This window comes from Leptodactylus fuscus, chromosome 4, assembly GCF_031893055.1.
Source record: "Leptodactylus fuscus isolate aLepFus1 chromosome 4, aLepFus1.hap2, whole genome shotgun sequence".
In the NCBI taxonomy this organism is placed as follows: domain Eukaryota; kingdom Metazoa; phylum Chordata; class Amphibia; order Anura; family Leptodactylidae; genus Leptodactylus; species Leptodactylus fuscus.
The window spans coordinates 68,617,632-68,635,055 of NC_134268.1; the positions used below are offsets into that span (position 1 = coordinate 68,617,632).

The 17,424-nt window shown below is 41.3% G+C and overlaps 1 protein-coding gene across 1 annotated transcript in view; it reads left to right on the forward strand.

Moving 5' to 3' along the window:
• Positions 1-16,652, forward strand: part of SLC35D4 (solute carrier family 35 member D4) — a 74,028-nt gene extending 57,376 nt beyond the window's left edge. Inside the window, exons 14-15 of the mRNA XM_075270622.1 lie at positions 3,812-3,876; positions 14,338-16,652. Of these exons, the coding sequence (XP_075126723.1) occupies positions 3,812-3,876; positions 14,338-14,398 (126 nt within the window). The 3' untranslated portion in view covers positions 14,399-16,652. The remainder of the gene's footprint in view (positions 1-3,811; positions 3,877-14,337) is intronic.
• The last annotated feature ends 772 nt before the right edge of the window (positions 16,653-17,424 follow it).

Here is a 17,424-nt window from a genome sequence, read left to right on the forward strand (position 1 = left end):
TGCAGAGCCCTTAACATGCCCCTCGCTACTCTCAGGAGGCCTTTAGATTCATTAAACAGTGTCAAGGGTTTAGGGACTGAATCTTTTTGGCTTGGAGACCTTATTCATCCCTTGGGCACAGTTAACTGCCCTTTATGCTGAATGTGTATGAACTAAACATAGTCACCAGCTGGTATTCGCTTTATCTTGTTTTTGCTATCTGGACTTGAAAATGAATTACATTTTTGCTGCTGGCAGCGTTCCGAATCTAGTGTGGCTGCTATAAAGTTTCTTTTCAGTATGTTGCCTTCTATCCCTTTCCCATTCATTTCATGGTTTCGACTATATTTTTGTCTAAAATACACATTTGTATTTCATTTTATTAGGTCTCATTTTTGTTGTCTTGTGTGCACTTGGCAGGACATTAAAAACCAACTCTGCTCTCTGTATGTAAAGACATTTGTAGTTGGAAGTCTTGAGTTTACATAACATTGGCAGCCACTGAGAATTCCTTGAAGCCTTCTGGATTTTGTTGAATTTTATTTTTTTTTTTTTTTACTGTTTCTCTTTTATTTTTAATAACTTGGAGACTTTCAGGGGTAGAACACTTCAAGTCACTTTCACTTTGGAAGTCAAAGTAGTCACACTTAATCGGATGGGTTCTGCTTGGAACTGTGTATAGAGAAACGTAGTGAAATCTCACATCCATCCCGCAGCTTTGGTTTATGGTGATTGCCTTGGCCCTTTATAAGATCTGCTGTATGATAATGACTCTATGGTACATGTGAATTTAAAGGGGCTCTATTATTGGGAAAAGTCATTTTTAACTAATCACATACTTGCATAGCCTTTGGAAAGGCTATTCCACACCTACCTTTTGTATGTAAATCGCCTCAGTAGTGTTGAATAAGTCCGATTTTATTCATATGCTAATTAGCCTTCTCAGTGCACAGGAAGTTGTCAGCCAGCTCTCCTCTCCCTGCTGTGTGTGAGAGCAGGGAGGAGGAGTCAGCAGTAGCCTGTGCTGTATACACAGCAAACAGTGCACAAAGAGACTTCCGGGGTGCACGGAGAAGGCTAATTAGCATATGAATAAAAATGGTCTCATTCAAAAACTACTGAGGCAATTTACATACAAAAGGCTATGCAAGTGTGTGATTAGTTAAAAATGAATTTTTCCAATGATGGAGCCCCTTTAATACACTTATAACTTATTAAGAAAATCTATTTCCTTCTTCACTTATTGGGCTACTCGCCTCCTCCTTTTCTTCCTTCAGACTGTTTGTATACATAGCATCTGTATCTATAGCCAGTTTAAATGCATAACTCTATGGAGAGGGGTGGCGGAAGAAAAAGTTGTGAACTGATGTATGGTATCACTCTCAGCAGTGGTAGGCTCTCATCATGAAACATAGCTCTGTTTGAAGGGATCCTTAACTCACAAAATTGCAGAGTATAGCAGCTATAGCTATTTGTGTACATCTTCTTGCAGCCACCCCCTCCCCTCTCCATAGATTAATGTATGTCAAAATTAACTTGGCCTGATAAGTGGAGAGAGAAACATGAAACTTATGTTTCAAGATAAGAGTCTACCACTGCTGAGAATGAACCAATAAATCAGTTAACAGCCTTTTCTTCTTTCCACACCCCTTCATAGAGTTCTGGTATGAGCTATATAGATATAGATGTAGATGCTATGTAAACAGTCTGCAGCCTGGTTCACATCTGCGTTGGGTATTCTGTTCGGGGAGTCTGCTTGGGGACACTCCAAATGGAATACTGAAGGCATTAAAAAGCGGTTAGCTAAGAAACCACATGAACCCCATAGACTATAATGGGGTCCATGTGGTTTCCGCACAGTGTCTGCACGAATCATGCGGAGAGAAGAGTACTGCTTGAAGTCTTATATTCACCTGTACTATTTATTTATGAAAAGTCGTTTTATTATTTGAGGTGCACTTTACAGTGACTCAGTTGACCGTCTCCTTCCAAGATGTATGATAAACTCTTTAACAAAGGAGAGGATTTATTACATGCCATCTCCTTATCACTAATGATTCAAGGTTGTTTTTCTACAAGGGCACCAGACATACACTTGCATTGTTCTTTGACTAGGATATTACAGATATGACCTATTATTGAGAAGACCACTAACAAGTGAAAATATTGAATCTCCTGAAGAAAAAATAAAAATAAATGATGTTTTTCTAGATCCTCCCAAAACAGTTCAAGCAACCATTGTGAAAATATTTTAGTGGAAACATCTGAACAATCCTTTGGCAACTTTCCTCATTTAGTACAGAGGCCAAATAACTTCTTCTGCCAACATTTTCTAATTGTATTTTCTAAACAAGAAGGCACATGATCTCGCCTGGCCTCAACCTGGGATCCTTTCTTGTGAACTGGCATCGGTCAGGAAGTCAAACAAGGACACACGAGACCAATCTGTGCCTCCCTGTCCAGCCATTGTGATAATCTATTCTTTTTCCATGTATTATAGGACAGAAGTCACAGTGGCCTAGATTTACTATTGTGGTTACAAATAGATATTGGCGGAAAAATGGCGTAACTAGGTTGGGCTGAATGTGTTAGAAAAATCAGAAAAATGAGACGCGGATTAAATGTGCTACAATGTGGTTCATTTCTAAAACTCTGACTCAAGCTAAGCCAAGGTAGTATAAACTTATAGACTAGAGATGAGCGAGTAGTACTCGATCGAGTAGGTATTCGATCGAATACTACGGTATTCGAAATACTCGTACTCGATCGAGTACCACTCGCTATTCGAATGTAAAAGTTCGATGCAGAACCAGCATTGATTGGCCAAATACTATACAGTCGGCCAATCAACGCTGGTTCTTCTCCTACCTTTAGAAGTCTTCTCCGTGCAGCTTCCCCACAGCGTCTTCCGGCTCTTCATTCATTCTGCCAGGCATCGGGCCTTGGTAGAGCTGACTGCGCATGCCCGCTTGTAGTGCGGGCATGTGCAGTCGGCTCTGCCCAGGCCCGATGCCTGGCAGAGTGAATTCATAGCCGGAACACGCCGCGGTGACGGTGCAAGGAGAAGACTGCTCGGAGGATCCAGCCCGACCCTCACTCGTGGACTTGGTAAGTATAATTTGATCGAATGTTGCCTACCCCTGAAATGAGCATTTCCCCCATCGACTATAATAGGGTTCGATTTTCAATTCGAGTAGTCGAATATTGAGGGAATACTCGAAACGAATATCGAACCTCGAACATTGTACTGTCCGCTCATCTCTATTATAGACTAGATAGACTAAAGAGACAGCAGATTTATCATCCAGCATCAGTCACTGTGGTCAATCTAGTGGATTTTCAAACTGTATAAATTTACACTGTCAGGCCCAAATCTATTCCTATTTCTTCATATTGTACAAGATCCATAATGAAGTACGTGGTCCATTATGTCTGCAGAATTACTGCCATGAATAATGAATAAACTTCCATAATTTGGACAAAACCTCTCAGATGGGAAGTAAAAACAGGTGTTACAGGTAGACACAGGCACGTTTCTTTAGCGAAGGGTATTGCAAAGTTTCTTCTCTTATATGCACTTACTGTGTTACTAATACTTTAAGACTTTAACAAGGGGAATGGAAACTTTGTCAATTTATTAATTTCATACATTTTTTGGAGGAATAATAGAGGAATGGAACAAGGCAGAGTTAAAGATGTCCCAGAACTGTTAATTCATGGGGAACGCAAGTATACACTAAATAGACATGGCGGGTCCTTTTTGAAGTCACGTGTCTGTTACCGGAATGTGTTTTTGATGAGATTTTCACTCTATTTTCTGTTCTCGTTTTAGGTTCTTACAGCGGTTATATCACTGCTTGTATTTGAAATCTCCTTGAATGTTCCTCTAGCTATATGGTAAGGATGACATATCTGTTATATACATTGTACAGTGCTTCCAAGAAAATGGCAATCCTATTATTCCTTATGTAATCGTGAACCTCCAGAGTCTGGAGTCCAGAGATGAACACTGAAATAATAATGCAGAATTCACCCCCATGACTTGGACTCTGGCCCCCACTGAGAGTACACACCATTGTTTGTAGCTTTAAAGCGTAACTAAACTTTCTGACAACTTTTGATTTTCTGGCAGTATTTGTGATGTTAATAAATGTTGTAATACACTTTATTGAAAGATTTTGTCTCCTTTCCATGAAATCCTGTGCTGAAATTCACTTCTATCCCTTCTATATTCTTTGCCTTGTTTCTTTCACTTGCTTCTGACTGGAGTGCAGGCTAATAAAGCAGGGAAAGTGAGCCTTAATCGGCTATATCTCAGCCACTATAACACATAGAACATTGCCATTCTACTTGGATTATTTCCAGAGAGATCACCAGTTGACACCAGTCGGGATTGGCATATGGGTGCTATGGCAGCTACTCCCAATCCTGACTGTATATACCTAAGATTTTATCAGGTAAAAACAGATAGACAAACCGTATCTCATCTTTCATATGGTACCAAAGACAGGGTTCTATGTTTAATAATGGTCGGGAAATAGCTGTTCAAAGTGCCCACCCCCCCTTTCCCCCAGACTTGCTTAACTTGCTTTTATTTGAGTCCATATACCTGTAGTCCCATGAGAAGTCAGAGTGAGAAACCAGGCAAAAATTCAGAAGAGACAGAATTGATTTTCAGTGCAGGGTTTTATGAAATCAATGGGAGCCTCTCAGGTCTTTTTTTCCAGGAGCCGTTTCTTCCAGCTCCCGGAAAAAAGAAGTGAGATGTTCATTTTTCAGGCTGAGTTGCCTTGCGATTCGGCGTGAAGAAACTCCCTCCTCGGACTAGGTCCATTCATTGGGCCTAATCTGTAGCAGAGTGTGCGGCTGTATGCCGGTGCAGTGCATCAGCTTTCAGTCGTGGCTACCCGGTTTTTGGATCAGAACCTGAGGCGACCTCTGCCTCAGGTTCCGATGCAAAAAAACCTGTGTGAACTTACTTAACTTGGCTTCTCTTTAAAGAGTCCCTTGGCTTGGCACTAGTAAGCGTCAGCTATCCTGCAGTAGCCTTTGTGAGCTGCATATACTGCATGTATACTCTATCCTATCACTATACTATATATACAGTACTGCTATAATAGTCTGGAGATCTACTGTAAATGATTCTTCTGCTCAGCAGCCTGCATTATTAACCAACATGACTATTAGTAGGACCAAAGAATATTACCGTGTTTCCCCGATAGTAAGACACCCCCGATAGTAAGACGTAGCGGGGGTTTTAGGGAGGTCGGCTAATGTAAGACATACCCCGAAAGTAAGACATAGTGGGACTTTCGGGGTAAAAATAATGTAAGACACTGTCTTACTTTCGGGGGGGGTGTTACTACTGTATCGGGGAAACACGGGGCTCCGCTGTGCTGTGAGAGCCGGGGGGGAACGCCCCCTCCCTCCCTGATAATGCTCGTCTATGGACGAGTACTGCGAGCAGAGGGAGGGGGCGTTCCCCCCGGCTCTCACAGCACAGCGCTGTGAAGAAGGACTTTTGCCGGCGGCCGTTTAACCCCCCGCGTGCCAGCCGCTTCTATTCATTTCAATGGCACGCTTCCATTGAAATGAATGGAAGCGCTCGGCACGCGAGGAGTTAAAGGGATTCTTCCATTAAAAGAAGTTCTTTCCACTGACCACGTCGGAATAGCCTTAAAAAAAGGCTATTCGTCTCTTACCTGTTCCCATAGCCAGCGCCGCCTTCTTCCTCAGCTGCGTCCGCCCCGTCTATGTCCCCGTCGGGCCTCATGGATGACGCATGCGCAGTCGGCTCTAACAGGCTCTCGCAGCCAGAGCCGACTGCGCATGCGTCATCCATGAGGCCCGACGGGGACATAGACGGGGCGGACGCAGCTGAGGAAGAAGGCGGCGCTGGCTATGGCAACAGGTAAGAGACGAATAGCCTTTTTTTAAGGCTATTCCGACGTGGTCAGTGGAAAGAACTTCTTTTAATGGAAGAATCCCGTTAAGCGGCGGCCGCCGGCAAAGTCTGCCTGCCGCTTCCATACATTGCAATGGGAGCGCGCTATTCAAATAGTAATCGCGCATCTCTAACTTCAATTGTAAGAAGTTACAATTGAAGTTAGAGATGAACGAATACTATTTGAATAGCGCGCTCCCATTGCAATGTATGGAAGCGGCTCGCAGACTTTGCCGACGGCCGCCGCTTAACTCCTCGTGTGCCGCCGCTTCAATCCATATGATTGATGGGGGGGGGGGGAGAGTGTGGTTGGTTTTCCCAATATAAGACATACCCCGAAAGTAAGACATAGTGGGACTTTTGGGGGTAAAAAGAATGTAAGACACTGTCTTACTTTCGGGGAAACACGGTAGTTTAGTTATAACATTGGGGTTCTCCTTATTATTGAAGTTCCTCTTTAACAAGACTTGGTTAGTGATTTTGCCTTACAGTCATATTAGAATTGCAAACATTATAGAATTGTGGTGCAGTTACTTTTATTGCTGGGATGGGTTCCTTTATGTAATCCTTGTGAGTAACTTCTATGTGATGGAAGGCAGACGACTTGTCCATCGTGCTTGGCAGTGTGCACAAGGCCTTAAATTCAAAGAGTTGTTTGAAAGTGTCAGAAAGGGTCTTTGTTGTCATGTCAGGAAGTCAATCACAACCCAATACTGGCACACGCTAAAATAACACTTTGTTTTTCCCTCTTGACTTCATAAAGATTCCTTTAGTTGGTGACGACGTGTGACTGATGTATTTTTTTTTTCTTCCATGTAACACAATCGGCAGAAATCATCTGACACATTCTAGTCAAAGTGAAACGCCCGTGAGATCAAACCAAAAAGCTCTAAAAGCCAAAAGAAATAGGTTGAAGAATAGTATCAGGTTCCAATAATATTAAATATATTACTAACCTAACTAGTATAATAATGATGATAAATGGATAAAGAACAGACAACCCTGATAATAACATCATGGCCGCAGACAAAGAAGTCAGCACAGATTTTACCTAAAATAACAAACCCCAAAGAATACAGGGAATTGGCAAAATATCCCCAAAATTAATGACAGATTCTGTCCACTGGTTTCAATGGGAGACAGAGATTGTACAGGATGCTATAAAAATAAGTGTCCTGCTCGATCTTGCCACGAAGCCACTGACTAGAGACTCTCCGCAGATTTAGGCCCATTCATCTGGGCCTAGTAAGCAATGGAAAGCCATGACTGAGCATTCCACCATGGGCAGCTGGAAAATGAAGAGGAATCTGAGAAAGACATTTGCCTAAATTTCCCTCTCGCTTTCCAATGTCTAAATAAAGCCTTAAATGGGTTGACCACCTTCAGACCAATATTGACAAACAAATGTACAATAAAAAGATATACAATTTTCCAATATACTTTCTGTATCAATTCCTCACAGTTTTCTAGATCTCTGCTTGCTGTCATTCATTCTGTTACTTCTAGAGGATAAAAGTCTGACCATGGTCATGTGATTTACGGTCCATGGTCATGTGATGAGCACACAGGTGCTGCTCGTTATAGTCACAGCACAGTAATCAGACATCCGCCTGGTAATCAGCTGTGCACCTGTGTACATCACATGACCATGGACCGTAAATCACATGACCATGGACCGTAAATCACATGACCATGGACCGTAAATCACATGACCATGGACTGATTTTTATCCTCTAGAAGTAACAGAATGAATGACAGCAAGCAGAGATCTAGAAAACCGAGAGGAATTGATACAGAAAGTATATTGGAAAATTGTATATCTTTTTATTGTACATTTGTTTTGTCAATATTGCTCTGAAAGTGGCCAACCCCTTTAAGTGTACCTTTAGTTATAACTAGCTCTTGTTATGTTATTGCCCTGGGTAAGGGTCCATTCACATTGAGTTTTTTGGCGGGGAAAAAAAATCCGCTTCAGGAATTAGGAAATGTTTTTTTGCTCCAGCACAGTGTATGGACCTTGAAAAAACCGCTAGCTGTTTTTCCATGCAATTTTTGCTAATTCCATATGGATTTTCCACCTCCCATTGACTGCATTGGGCTTGCAGGCTGAATCCGCCTGAAGGAAGCTTTTTTTCCGCTAGCGGAACCCATAGAACTCTATGCGGAGGGGTTTTTTCTTCGTGGATTCTGACATGGATTCTGACATGGATTCAGCGCCAAAATCCTTGCCAAAAAACTCCATGTGGATGGACCCTTATAGAGGTCTCCCTTTAAAGGGACCGTCCAGGAATTACAGATTTTTGCCAGGAGTCACACTCAGGGGCTTGTTCTGGCAGAAGTCCTCGCTTCACATGACCGCAGAGGCTAATCAGCTGCCTAAAGAAATGAACCAAGATGTCACAGGTGATGTATGTGAGTGACACTCCGGGTTTTTCATTAAGGCAGCTGATTGGTTTCAGTAGTCATGTGCGGGAGCAAACCCCGGGAGCAACAGGACCAGACAATGGCGAGGGAAACCTGAGCGCCAGGGACAGGTGAGTGTGTATTTATGTATGTATTTATTTCATTATTATTATTATTAATAACAATGATGATAATAATAATCTGTTTTTATTTTCCCCTTTCTCCAGGCCTCCTGCCAAAAATCTGTAGTACTTGGACAACCAATTTAATTAAAAATGTGCCCATTATTGTTCTGCCCACTGCTAGGTTCTCTTTAGTCAAGATGGCTTCATCGCTATGTCTAGATCAGCAACTTCTATGTTATAGGGGTTGTCCAGGACTAGGATACTGAGCTCCACTTCCTCTTCTCAGGCCAGTGACCTCACATCCCTTGGTGTCATGACCATCTTACGGCTCAGTCCCATTTATTTGACATGATGGACATGTCACTTCCTGAGAAGAGAAAGCTCCATATCCTGGACAACCCTTTTAAAATAACAAAACCATTATTTTCCAATTCAGGAGTTTTTGAGTTATACTTTTGTATAAGTGTGTATATATATGTATGTGTGTGTATATACACACTGTATATATCATACTGTATATGTACAATCATTTCTTAATCTTTCAAACATTTCTTAATGCAAATTTTCATCTTTTGTAGTAAAACCTTTTATTCTTATCATCATCTTCAAGTTCTAGGCAATATAATCTAGTTACTAGTTGAGAGTGACCAGAAAATGTCCATATGCAGACACCTTAAAAGGATTGTGCAGGAACACGTTCCCCCCTGGTCAGGTAGTAGTTGTGGAGAGATGCCACTGCATCGGTATCGTCGCTGAGAGCCATCCAGTGCCCGGTTAGTAGTTTATAAAAGTGGTGTTATAAGAATTGGACCCATGAATGAATCTTAAGTAAATGACAGAGAACACTTCTCCTTTTCACTCAATCCATATGTGGTGTTACCGTTACTGGCCATTACACCATTGTCCAAGCAGCTATCCCGCTGAGCATTCAGTGGCATCTTTTCATGCCTGTGTCAGACCAGACAGGAGGATTTACCTGCACAGCCCCTTTAAATCATCCGCCTATGATTTTTAATTTCTCCTTCTTTCAGTCTATTACCTCCTGCAAAGTTCAGTCTTGTCAGGGGATGACATTAGGCAGCTCCGTGTAATGTATTTGTTGTACAGAAGCTTTGACTTGTGGTTTTCTAAATCCTGGCAGGCCTACTAGACTGGGAATCTCTTTATAACTTGTATACAATGTGAGGGGTTCAGACATGACAGTGTTTCTTTTACATTCTTACTGTGGATTAGCCAGGTGGAGCCGAAACCTCCTCATATTAAATAGAGGATCCAGGAAATCAAACTTACAGCTCTTGACAAAGGGTAAAAGTGTAAAAAAAAGTCTTCATGTAGATGTTTTATCCATTATTCACACATTTATTCCCATTTTACTGTGTTTTTGTAATATTACATGCTGCTGGTTAGTAGCACCTTCACAGTCTACCTTTACATGCATGCACACTGCTCATGAAGAGTGTTTAGTCCTTGTTTTTTGGGTTTAAGACTGGGGCCCCATGGGTCGGAAACGCCGCAGGGAAAATCACGGCATTTTACAGTAATTGCTAAGTGGATGTGATTCTTGCAAATCCCATGCACACTTTGTGGGAAAAACCGCGGTGGTTTTGGTAATTGCAGCATCTCAATTATATCTACAGAAATGCCGGCAGCATCCTCGTAGTTATAATGCCCCCATACCCACACATCCCAAGCAAGAACGATGAGACCCCAAGAACACACAAAGGCCCAAATCACCCCCATCTCCCACCCCCCAACCACTCTTTCCTTTGGCAATACCAAATGTTTTTCTTCGGTTATGCTAATAAAGCCGCTTTGTATCTTGTATAATGGTAACAGAAAGTCCGCGGAGGAAAACTCTGTGAACTTTCTGTTGAAAGCGCTGCGGGAAGAACCATGATGTGTTCCCACTGTGGTGTTTCCTGCAGCGCTTTAGTGCTGCATATCGTCCCATGGGGCCTTAGCCTAAGACTTATTTGGAAGTCGATCCACATCACACTTGCACCGGGCTCTCCGTTGTTCGGGTCCACCAGGGAACCTGAATGAGGGTGGACCCGAACAACAGAGAGCCCACAGATTATATTGGGTTCCCTTTGGTTTCCACCATTTTTATACTACTGATTGTCGGTGGAATCTGTGGCAGAGTCTCCAACGGAGACAACACTTTGAATTCAGTGGATCTCTTCACTTGTCCATTTTTTTTTTTTTTTGACAGTCTGTTTTTCATGGCCATCAAAAAACTGACCTGCACTATCTTTCTCTGTTAAACCAGACAATGATGGAGCCATGTGAATAGACCCATTGAAATTCATGGGTTTTATAATGTCCATGTGGCAATTCAAAAATTGCTGTCATGTGGCCATTATTCACGGCCTTGTGAACAAGTACCATCCGTCAACTTGATTAGACCCTTTTTTATGGACATTAGGTCCATGATAAATGACACAGCTATGTGCATAAGACATTAATCTATATAAATAAAGGTAAGGAGGAGGCAAGGAGTCTAGTAAGTGGAGAAGGATACTGATCTCTTTAATAAGTGTATTACGGAGCTTCTTATATTCACTTGTATTATTCATTTATTAAAGTTTTTATACAGTTTGGAGGTAAGCTGTAAACCGCTCTGACTGTTGCTGTACAACTCCTGTAACTTGTTACAACTTTCCAAGTGCTTTTGAAAATGATATCTAGGATTGCAAAAAAAAAAAACAACCCAAAAAAACAAAAAAAACGTGCACTGATGAAAAGCAGAGTGTGAATACTACTAGGTATCAATGACTGACAACAGTAAGTTGCTTTCCGAGAATACAAGGTTGTGTCATTTAAAGGAATGTCTTCAAACAGGGAAACATTTAGTTGGTTACGGAAGAAACTTTTTCTGGAAGGAATTTTTATATTATTTCAAGAGTTTCAGGGTTTTTGTTACGGCAAATGACATACACTTAATTGCTGGCATATGAAGAGTTAAATCTGCACCTACAACCAGGTCAATGTATATTAAAGCTGGTGGATCAATGTAAAGATTTTCATCTCGTGTTATGTAGACCCCATTACTCTGGCGTGTCTGAGAAGGGCTTCTTCTCACTTGTTTCGTGAAGCAATACAATCCTGCCGCTCTGATCAGCTCTAATCTACATGACTTGTATCTTGGCTTCTTTCCCAGGCACGGAGCTCAATGAAGGAAGGAAAAAAGTTACAAAGGTCACGCATAGTATGTAAAGCTCTTGAGCTGCAAAGTAGGAAATCTTTTGCTGAATTTTGTCAGCATTGCACACATTATTTAGTGTATTGCCTTGAATGTGAGGAGAACAAACAAAAAATGGTGTTCAAGGTTGGACATGTTATATACTTTAGTGTCTGCATTCTTTTATCTCACGTTACAGTGGTCAGATCTCCATTCTTTGTAGGATAGAACACTAAATTTATAAAATTCTGAATGACTTCTGTCACCCCTAGGGGGAGCTCAGGAGGTCTCTTCATACTGATTATTGAACATAATAATAAAACCATATTCAGTAATACCCCGAATAGTGACTACAGACAGACAGAATCTTATTACCGGTAATTCAGGGGAATTTGGGACACTGTAACAGATAATTTAGGTTTAATATAAAGAAATTAATCTGCATAGAATGTTGCACCTAACACTACATGGTGATAAACACTTGAGACGTAAGTCATATAGTGGCGGGTCACAGGACTCACTTTCCCAGTAGGTTAGGATGCCAGAACTGAAGCCCACATCAACCAGCCGCCTCCCCCCATCCCCCTTCTCTACTGCTCTGATATTGATGGCCTGTATTAAGTGGAGATCATCGATATTAAAATCTAGAAAATCATAATCTATAATTTGCATAAATTAGTATAAGTATTAATCAAGTCCATGTCAGGATATAGTTTATGGGGAGATTGTCCCCCATGTACCAAGGATTATGGATTCATATTTCATATAGGCCTGCAGAATAGCAGCAGAGACTTCACAGGGATCCTTATCATGATTACTATTATGTAGATGGCAGCCAAGCATGAAATAGGAAAACTTACAAGAGGTTGACATGCTGTGAAGGGCTGAGTGCCCAGACACAACTCTCTCCAAATTACATCTACAGTTATTTCATAGTAAGGCGCTTTATTGTTTCTTAAGTCAAGTAAGATGTAAGATTTAATTCCAAGATTGCTTTCATATTGGTTTTACATGGAGTTTGTTATGCAAGACATGGAACCTGGCCAGGATCAAACTGGCAAACACATTAAGTGCAGAAAATGTTATTAGACGCTTTTAGGATAGGTTATGTTTTATGACTGAAGCTCCAGTGTTGTTTGTCATGGTGTGCACAGTACTGTCATATTATGTAGTTCATGCCAAAACACCCAAATATCAAGTCACTAGAGGGGCATTAGTTACCATACTGTGTATTTGTGTGGTGCTATGGTGTACAGATATGGGGGACTTGCAAACTGTATATAACACCAGCCTAGACCCTATCCTGAAATGCAGATGACATGACAAGGTAATGTATGCTACTCAATGGCTTTTAAGGGACTTTGGTATTGATGGGCTATCCTATAGAGCCTGCTGCAAAGGTCACTGAACAGGAACGCTTGTTCACCCTGCCATTGGCGCTCATTTGGATGTTGGCAGATCCAGTCTTTTAGGCACATACTGTATATGCTCGCTGTTTGTCACCATATCTACCTGTGTAACTGGGATGTCCTGTGATATGTAACAGTATGAGGAATAGACAGTCATACAAACAATTGTTCCTCCCCCACTGCTGTGTGCATAGGCTATAATACATTTTCTTTAACTAGCGTCAACATATTCCACAGCACTGTACAAATTGTGGGGTTAAAGTACAGACAAAAAGATACATTACAGAGAAATAGTCACTTCCCACAATGGGACTGAGGGCCCGACTCACAAGAGCTTACGATCTATGAGATAGAGGGGGTAAGACAAGAGGTAGCAGGGTGGATTGGCTGTGAATAAATACCAATTAACATGCTGTATAGTCAATGAGCCGTTATGAAATGCTGGTTCTTTCCCGCTATAATGGGCCATCAGTGGGGTCCTGTCACTCCCAATGGTCAGCTGCATAAAGGGACACGGTACATTTTGTAGCTAAATGTCCCTGTTCAAGGTGAAGCTGCAATACCAGACACAGCCACTACAAAATATATGGCACTGCACCTAGTTAAAGGGGTTATCTCATCTCCCGGATCATATTTAAACTTGATTCTTAAAGGAGTCGTCCAGGATCTGAAGATATTTGATGCACAGTGCACAGGATCAGCTGGAAGCCATACACTAAGTATACGGCTGTAAGCAGTCCTGCTCCTATTCAAGTGAATAAGATTGGGGCTGCAGTTTTCTAGTTTGTTGCCTAGGTTTCACACCACCTTTGATATCTAGCTCTAGTGGTCAGGCTGATGACATCAGTGTCTGTTCTGGACCATCTATTTTCTCTTCACCACCACTCTGCAAAGTGCTTTGAGCTGCGGAGTCCTGATTAAGGGATAGAACAAAATTTGAAGTAAAAAGTGAGTCTCGCTTCGCCTATCCTTTGTGGCTTACATAGAGACATCTCTGGATCTTCCTTGTCGCTCCTGACACACAGGAAATAATTGCTCAGCCCACCACTACCCCGCCTCATACAGTAATGACTGACAGGTCAATTCTTTGGGGTTTTTTTTTTCTAAAGGATAATCTCTGTATACCTGGAAAATATCTGTATAAAAATCTGTCATTCAATAATATGCTGGCAATGAAATAAATTCTCCAAAACCAGAATACAACAGACATTGGGCTAGTTGTGGTGCTTTATATAAATAACCTCTGTGAAGGGCTTTTTTTTCCCCTAATTTATTTTTTGTGTGCTTTCTTTTCAGTTTCCTGGCGTGCGCTCTTGGAGAGGCTCTTCTTGTATATACAGAAAAAATGGGTGCATGACAAGATATTCACCATTCAGCTCTTTGCCAGATCTGGATTTGACATGACTTCATTGAGCTTGCCTGAACTTGTGTTTTATCCTTTACCTGCCTTCAGTGGCAATATGACTGTTTCCCAACCCGGCTATCTGTACTGGACGTCTTTAGCCAGTTTTGGCCAATCACAAGTGGCCATGCCGATCCCCAGCCAACTTGCCCAGACTCCCTGCATAGACTGATCGGCCAGCTTAGTTGTTGATGGGATCGTTCCAGAATCAAACTTGTATCATGCTGCAACCAACATGGAAGAAACCTGAACACTAACCAATGGCTGCTATTCACGATCTTCACTGAATACTGTATCACCATAATGACATTCAGCCTCTGTGTTGAGGTATATATCCATGTAGCATGCTAATGGCAGATGTTATTGGAAGACTATGCTGGTTATCTGTTTTTATACAGCCAGCCTGCTGATGGCATCCTTCTCACAGCGGACAAGGAGACTATCTAGGGTTCACCATCCCTCACTAGCTTGTGTATGAAGGAAGTGTGTTACTCAGCAGAAGTTATGTTTTATGCTTAAATATCAGTTATTTTTATACCATATCCAAATGTCAGCATAATTGAATGTTTGTGAACACCATTATTTATCCGTTTTTCCCTCCCCCATACATTCCGTCCACTTACTAAGGCTTTGTTCACACCTGTATAATTCATTTTGTTGTTTTTCTCCATCGTAGTAGCAGGATGCCAAAAATGATGACAATTCTGGATCCTTCACATGATTGTTTCCATTATGGTTTGTCAGGCCACATAGCAGAGTATGTGGAATTATTTGTACCTGATATTTTTGACACAATCTGCAACAAAGAGTTGTAACAAATTCTCCAACATGGATATAAACACATCGTCTATCATCATGGCTAGCTATGAAATATGCCAACCAAATCTTATTGAAAAAGTCTTTATTAATTGCGTCCATTTTGCCTTAAATTGCATGACACACAATAAAGGGAATTCATCGAGTCTGGCGTTACATATGAACTACGAGCTGGAGTGATGGAAATCTCCTCTTTGTGCTCCATAGAGCTCACCTATTCACAAGGGATTAATCCCTGTTTGATTCAGACGACCCTGACCTATCCGTCTATAGGGCTGGGTTGACATCCTGGGTTTTGGTGATAGACTCTCTTTAATACATGAGGGTCATCTCTGGCCCCCTATGTGGTGTTATGACCAGAAATTATAATGAATTTTTTTGCGCCATAGTAAGGCTATGCTCCCTCCTGCTAAGGAAAAAAGTGGTGAAGGAAAGGAAAAAGTGACAAATTTATGCAAAAACGTCAAACATAATACTTAATGCCAGAAAACTGGTGTATGATGAAAGTGATAAATTTATCTTTAATGTAAGCTATGTAAGAGGGAATTTTAATTGACATAATTGACATCAATTCCAGTTCATAGCATCCACTAATAGTTGCTCCAATGATTCCAGCACAGTTGGAAATTTCTCACTAGTCCCCACCATTCCCAAGTAACAAGTACAGGTAGTTTTGGTGGCTTATATGCTCTTTAAAGGGATTGTATAGAATAACCACTTTTTTATTTTTATATAAGGCCGGGGAAAAAAGATCTCCAGTAAAAGGCAGCCAGTGTCAGAGCTCAGAATCACACCCCGTGCCTGCTCCCTCCTGGCAGTACAGAAACAAAACTGACAGCATTGATTGCACGGGAAAGGTGGGGGTAGGGTTGAGCCGATCTTGAGATTTCAGGATCAATTTTAAAATCCGATTTCCGATCATTTTCCAGCCAATCCTGATCGTGAAATTTGCTCGATCGCCAATCGGAATCCGATCTTTTCTGATCCAGATCCTCAACCCTAGTCAATGCTTCTCTATTGAGAAAAGTCATTTTTAGAGTTGAGCCGATCTTGAGATAACCTCCGACAACGATCCCGCTGGAAAAGATCGCCGATAGGAATCTGATCTTTTCCGATTCCGATCGCTCAACCCTAGGTGGGGATTAGAGAAAAAATTCCAGCTCTGTTTGAATCAGTTGAGAGGCTCCTATTGGTGTGAAGAGCTGGACTTGTTGGAGCTGGTGAAAGGTCCAGTTTAATGCTATGATCATGCCATATGATTATAATCAGTATAAACATTGAATGACCCTTGACCCTGATTTCTCTTCAAGGTGTCTGTATATTGTCTATATGTTTATCTAAAAAAAAATAATAATTTATTTGTATTTCTGTGTGTGGAAGATTTCTGCTGTCCAATAGCATATTTTACTAAAGACATACATCTACAGTATGTATTGATTAAAATATATTTCTTACTTATGTGTGTCAGTGTAAGTTCTGTTTTTACCCGCACCGCAGTGACTGCACGTGAATACCCAAATGAGTGTTACTGGACAGACCTTTTGCAAAATCAGTGTTTAGGGCTCGTTCACACGGAGTTAACACGCGCGCATTCTGACACGTATACACGTGTCTGAGTGTGAGTGCTCAAAACAAATCCCATTCATTTCAATGTGATGGCTTACAGGCGCTACACATTGAAATCAATGGGAGGCTTTTAGCCTTCACACGGATAACGCTCCACGCATTTTGCCACAAATTGCACGTGTAAAAAATATACGTGTAAAATGTAGTAAGCCATTGAGTTCAATGGCTTTTTTTTTTCTTTCGTATAACACGCGTTATACGCCTGTAAGCCGACACATTGAAATTAATGGGATCTGTTTTGAGCACTCACACTCTGACGCGCGTTAACTCCGTGTGAACGGGCCCTTAAAGGGGTTCTCCAGGATAATTTGTTTTTGGTAAGGAGACCTGTGTATATAAAGTGTTTAGTATTTTGATAATGTATCTGATATATGACATGGGAGTATGGGGTCTAGTAATGCAAGTCTATATCCACAGATAGTCTGTGCTTAGTTATTTCAGAAACTATCAATTCTTCTAGATACAAGGTTTTTTGTTTTTGTTTTAAAGGAGAAGGGCGGTCACACCAAATATTGACATGATTGCGATTTTTAATTTAA